We start from the raw sequence: 6143 nt of genomic DNA, 5'->3' as shown, positions 1-6143 counted from the left end.
AAAAATATTTAATCAGTCATTTAAAATGCTCATTTTTAATTATTTAAGGAACAATATAAATAGTAAGGCATCAAAATGTATGTTTATATTAATATTTTAGATGGTAAGGATATCAATGTACAAAATAAATAATGGAACTATTTAAATTAAATTAAAGACAAGAAAGTAAATTCTTATATGGCTATTATACAATAATATTATACTAATATCAAGTTCAAGTTCAATAGTATATAATTTATACAAATATCAACTAGAAATGTAAAATAATTTTTTTTTATTCCAGTTATTCCAATAAATTAATAAATCATTTTTATTTGATATTTTAGACACCCATATTCTTAATTAATGTTTGTGGTTTTTATAATTCATAATGTTTATTGTTTTACAATATCATTTTAATGTATACAAATTTAAATAAAAATATTCAATAGTAATGATGTTATATTACTGAAAATACACGTAGTGCACAATAATAAAATATCAGAAATTACTTTTGAAAAACTTAAGAAAATAATATATTTAAATAATGATATTACCTATAGAATTATTGGGCTACTTTTATTATAACATTAATACATATTATATAATATATTAAAATTTATAAAATGGTTTCAAAAAAATTCAAAATTGATCGAGAATTTAGATAACACATATTATTATCTAGTATTTTGCTAAACTTTGATCATATTATAAAATTTAAACAATAAAATAATTTTTCTTTGAAAAAAATATTTGACTGAAGTATGGATGTCTTTTATTGAAAATATTACCTTGTAATTTGTATATTATAAAATATATGTGGTATAAATGTAAATGCATATTATTTTGTACCATACAAATTGATCAATAATATGAGTTAACAACTTAATACACAGTTTAATTTATTGGATATTACTGAATTGATTGTTTTATGGTTTAATTGTATTGAATAACTGTTATAAAGTAAGCAACTTACAGATAAGTTATACAAAAAAATTGGTTAAAAACACACTTTCACAAATTTAAATAATACTCATATCAATTTCATAAAATAAATATCTAAGATCATTAGGGATAGTAATTTTTTATAATTCATCTCTAAATATGTAATACCCCTCACTATCTGGCGAAATAAATGTATAATAATTGTCCAATACTTCATCAAAGCTTAGTACACCATCTTGGTTCTTGTCTGCTTTCAAAATTAAATTTTCTGCTTCACTTTCTGCAATCATGCTGTAAAATTAAACGTACTATAAGTATTGTATATTATCCGTTTCGCACTACAATTTTATATGATGTTCTAATTCAAATTTAATTAAATATTTAAAAATTATATTTTAATTTCAAAGATTTTTTTAATAAAAATAACATTTGCATGCATATTGTATTGAAAATATTTGCTAATAATGTGGTACATAAAAATATATATTTATATAAATTTGTAAAATGGTCAAGGTATAAAACCATAGTAATTTTAAAATTCTCACTTATTGTTTGGTGATGCCCAATCATGCACTTCCTCTTCATCTAATACTCCATCTTTATTAACATCGAGTTCTTCAATAAACTTATTTTTTTCTTCCTGAAGCCATTCTTCAGTGTGTTCTGTTCCTAAAATGTATTTAAAACATTTTTATAAAGACATTTTCATTCGTGTTTAATTAAAAAAAAAAATAAACAATATTAAGTTAAGTTATCATACTTCTATCTCCTATGAACTCATCAAATGTAATTTTTCCGTCTTTATCAGTGTCAAATCGATTCATTACACCAAGCAATACTACTGGTTGCATGTGTGAGTAATCTTCAGGAGTATAAAAATAACGAAATTCTTCTTTATTTAAATGACCATCCTTATCAACATCAGCGGCCAAAAATAATTGTTTTTCATCTTCTGTCATCTAAATAAAAATCACAAATGCTAAATACATTTAAGTAAATACTTATGGTTATTTTTTATTTTTATGTTTATTAGAAAGTATGAAGACTGAATGGACACATTAATATCTATTTCGCTCAACACTTGGTGAAACATTATTATTACAAGTTTTATCTATTGCTTTATAAATAACTAGCAAAGGTTCAAGTAAACTGATCTTTTTTTATATTATAGATTTTTTTTATCAAAATTGAAGTATGAAATTTTATAGTAGGAAATTGGTTTTATGATACTGATGTTTTTATTACTCTGTAAAAATAATAATGATCATTATAATAATAAATTCTATATTTTACTCAGAACTAAATAAATTTTAGTTTCTTATAGTAAATAGAATGTATTCCATTACAAAAATTATGGTTTCTTTATTCAATTATTTGGAAAACAATTACTTCATCATCAAAATGTTCACTTGAACCATAAGTATCACCAACATACTCCTTCCATGTAATATAGCCGTTTTCATCAAGATCACTAGTTAGAAATTCTGCATCAGATTCTTCAGCTGACAATTTCCTAAAAACAATATATTTTGGATGAAATGTACATATTTTTGGTTATGAATAAAATGTTGGTTATGTAAAATACAAAAGTAAATAGAACTAGAATAAATATTTTAGTACATTTGTATACAGAAATCATTAAATATAGTATTTATAAAAAAAAAAACAATTAAACTAGAATTAACCTATTCCATATATTTTATTACTTCAATCTTTTATTTACGTGTATTTTAAATAAATAATAAGATATTTATTAATACCATAATTGAGGATATTATAAAGGCCTCAATATTAAATTAGTTGATCATCATGATTTATTATATTATATGTACACTATAATAACCATTTTTTTAATTATACCATTATACTAATAGGTAATTGAGATATTATCGAATTGAAAATTAAAAATATTATTTGTTACATATTGTTGAATATTTTCAATAACTCTTATAAAATTAAAATATGAAAAACCTAAACATAGATGTGTAAAATATATTTAGCAAAAATATGTCGATGAATTGTGTTGTATTCATATGTTTATGTTATTCAATAATACATAATTTAAATTATAAAACTACGTAATTATGGTAAAATAACACATGTATACATAAACAATATAATACAATTAAGGACGCTATGTAACATCTGACGTATTTCACAACTTAACAATGAATACTTCAAACCTATGAATTTAAAAGTACATGTATTTAAAAAAAAATTATTCTATATATATATATATATATATATATATATATAAATAGTATGAACAATTTTAAAATATGATTGTTTTACAGAAATTTTGTGTCAAATAGTAATAAGTAAAATATCTCTAATAATAATAAAACTGGTATAACTCATAATTTTGTACATAAAATAATAGATTGGTTATATCAATTAAAACATTTTAACAACTCCAATATTAAAAATAATGTAATGATGAAACAGAATCAATATGATTTCAACTATAATTTTAGAATAGTAATTGACTGGTTTTATATTAATATTAATTATTTTTTTTGGGATATATTTTGTAGTATTTACCTATAAATTAATTGAAAAAAATATATAATATATAAAACTATCTTTAGCTATAATTTGAAAAGTAGGCAAAATAAAAGTATCATATACCTGATAAAAAGTTTATAATATATAGTATTCATATTATAATACATTTAGTTAAAGGTAAAAGACAATCTTTAGTTTATAACAAATTTTCTACCTATGAATATCGATATGTAAGATTAAATTATCTTTATACAAATAATTAAGTACTACATTCATAATTACCGATAAGAATCCAATAATTTTTCTAGCAGTTCATTTTTTTCAATTAAGCCATTCTCATTTATATCCATAGTTTTGAGTATAGCGGTCATACGTGGTTTTATTTCAGATGGTTCTAAATGTTTTATTTCATCCAATTCTTGCTCGTCACCTTAAAGGAAAGTACAAAATTAAATTAATACAATTTCATCCTAACTGATGAACATAATATTATTATTTTTTAATACATTTTAGATAACCCGGCCATTGGGATATGGATTACATATGGATTTATATATTAAATTTATTAAAAAAAAAGGGATTAAAGGATAACAAATACATCAATGGGATATTGAATTTTGCTCAGTAGGTATATAAAAGACTACAATAAATTTGGTAGTAGTAAAGATAGAGTAGAGTTATGATTGAGTGATTCCAGAAGTTTAGAATTTTGAAGATCATAATTTAATGTTTATGTAAATTATCATCATACCAATAGTTTTATAAATATAAATGTCAAGTAAAAATATAGTTAGTAAGTAGCCAATGTATGTTTTTTTATTTATTAAACCTTGACTAGTCATCATCAATATTATTAGTAAAGTGAATAATGAAAATCTTGTCTTCGTCAATGTATTTTAGACAGATACATAAATATCAGGATTTTCGTTTTTAGTTCTTAGCTGTAATAGGTATATATTATAAAATATTATGTATTTATGTAAAGTAAAAATATATCAAATGCATAATAGAGAACAAGTAGGGTGCAACTTACTCAAGATGCCGGCGTAAGCAGAGTCAGTCCGGTGGTCATGTTCAGATATCGCCCTGCGTCTGGAAATGATTAGGTTTTCTTCGATTTCTTGACCGTCAGTCATGTGATTGACACCGGACATGACAGCTGCTAGCAGCGTCTCGGTGGCCGCCATCAGCACGAAAGTAATAGGAAAATAGTTCATCGTTGAAAAATTATGTTATTTCCGCCGATTGTCGTTCAGTAGAGGATTTCTGTGTTGGTGGTCGTCGCGCGAAATAACCAGTACTCAGTAGTAACTACTAACTGGTAGTTAAGGAGTAGACTGAGCCCAGAGATTCTAGACTGTCGTCACTCGTCAGTCGTCAGTCGTAACTCGTTACTGATGCGGGTGGTGGTTCGGCAGTTCGGCACTTCGGCGACGATACACCGACGGAGTGATAACGCTGTGGGTGATAACTGATAACGATGCGAAGGATTACGCGGAGTTCTGCGTATTGCGTAATAGTAACATGAAGAAAATATTAGCCCAATATTAAGGTAATAACTAATACCATTGAGTATAGATAGTATCTATACTCAATGCTAATACGTACTTTTAGTAATTTTATTTACTTTATTATATTAAAACACATTGTTTTTTTCTGAGAAAAATTCGATATAAAATGAAAGTTTCCTATAGGTATCCCTTATTTATAATTCTGATTGCACAACCTAAGTCCCAAGCTTACAGTTTACCTATATATGGTACCATTGTACTATTGTAGGTAGAGAGCTTATATAAGAGAGCCTATATATTCTTATATAGGCTCTCTAATTGTAGGTATATAATATTTATAATAAATTACCTATAATATTATAATATCATTTATAATAATACTTATATTTATAATCAATTATATCTACCTATAATAATTACTTATTAATTATTATTAGTTATTATTCATTACAATATAATAGTCATTACTTATTGTTATTTGTTACCAATTGTCTCTATGTCTGTAGGTATATTATTATATTTTGAAAGACACGACATTAGTTATCTAGTAGGGCTCTGATTTTGTAGCAAAATAAATCCTTAAAAAAGCATTTTGATACCTAAAAAAAATCAAAAAAAGTATTTATTAAATTTAATTCTATAAAAACAAATTTAAATTAAATATTAAAGATGGAATAACCTATATTATAATATTTCCGTGAATCATAAACATATTCTCATCAAATTTTCTTAAGATTTCTTTTAATTTTTCAACTATTGCTATTTTACACTATATAGGTAGATACATTGATAATTAGGTACCGATCAAATAAATTATTCGAACGTGCTATAAAAATATGCAGATATAAATAATATAGATAATTTTCTCTTTTCCCAAGTCGTAAATAAAATTTAATTTACGGCTATTTTGATAAAATTACAATTTCGACACAACAATAATAAACGATAGTTATTTTACCAGTCAACCATTTAATACTGGTTTTATAATTTCTAGCAATAATAATATAGGTAGGTAGTCAAAGTATAATATTTAAATAAAAGAAATGTGTTAAATTTTTATTAAAATTATTTAAAAATGAAGAAAAAAGCCAGATAAAGTTTAATTTATTGAAATCAGAACGATTGAAAAACATTTAAAAAAAGACAAAACGAACTTGAAATTTGGAATAGGGGTTCCTCTAATAATATAGATATGCAAGAAGA

The 6143-nt window shown here is 23.7% G+C and overlaps 1 protein-coding gene across 1 annotated transcript; it reads right to left on the bottom strand.

The window, feature by feature from the left end:
* Nucleotides 1-922: 922 nt before the first annotated feature.
* LOC100159618 (calumenin-A) lies at nt 923-4854 on the bottom strand. The gene is made up of 6 exons (XM_008186347.2): nt 4463-4854; nt 3712-3859; nt 2314-2437; nt 1685-1883; nt 1470-1593; nt 923-1215 (listed from the first exon to the last, which is right to left on the bottom strand). Exons 1-6 carry the CDS (start codon nt 4644-4646, stop codon nt 1065-1067), a joined length of 930 nt encoding a protein of 309 aa, XP_008184569.1. The 5' UTR covers nt 4647-4854; the 3' UTR covers nt 923-1064.
* Between the last annotated feature and the right edge of the window lie 1289 nt (nt 4855-6143).

Source organism: Acyrthosiphon pisum, chromosome X (assembly GCF_005508785.2).
Source record: "Acyrthosiphon pisum isolate AL4f chromosome X, pea_aphid_22Mar2018_4r6ur, whole genome shotgun sequence".
NCBI classification, from domain to species: Eukaryota; Metazoa; Arthropoda; class Insecta; order Hemiptera; family Aphididae; genus Acyrthosiphon; species Acyrthosiphon pisum.
The sequence above is the reverse complement of the archived record's forward strand: the minus strand, read 5'-3'. Positions and strand labels throughout refer to the sequence as shown.

Excerpts from the sequence above, each read along its gene's own strand:
- LOC100159618 (XM_008186347.2), bottom strand. The coding sequence starts at position 4,646 with ATGAACTATTTTCCTATTACTTTCGTGCTGATGGCGGCCACCGAGACG. Across the intron at positions 3,860-4,462 it reads TGCTTACGCCGGCATCTTGA|GTGACGAGCAAGAATTGGAT; the intron begins GTAAGTTGCACC and ends CTTTCCTTTAAG. Across the intron at positions 2,438-3,711 it reads AAATTATTGGATTCTTATCG|GAAATTGTCAGCTGAAGAAT; the intron begins GTAATTATGAAT and ends TATTGTTTTTAG.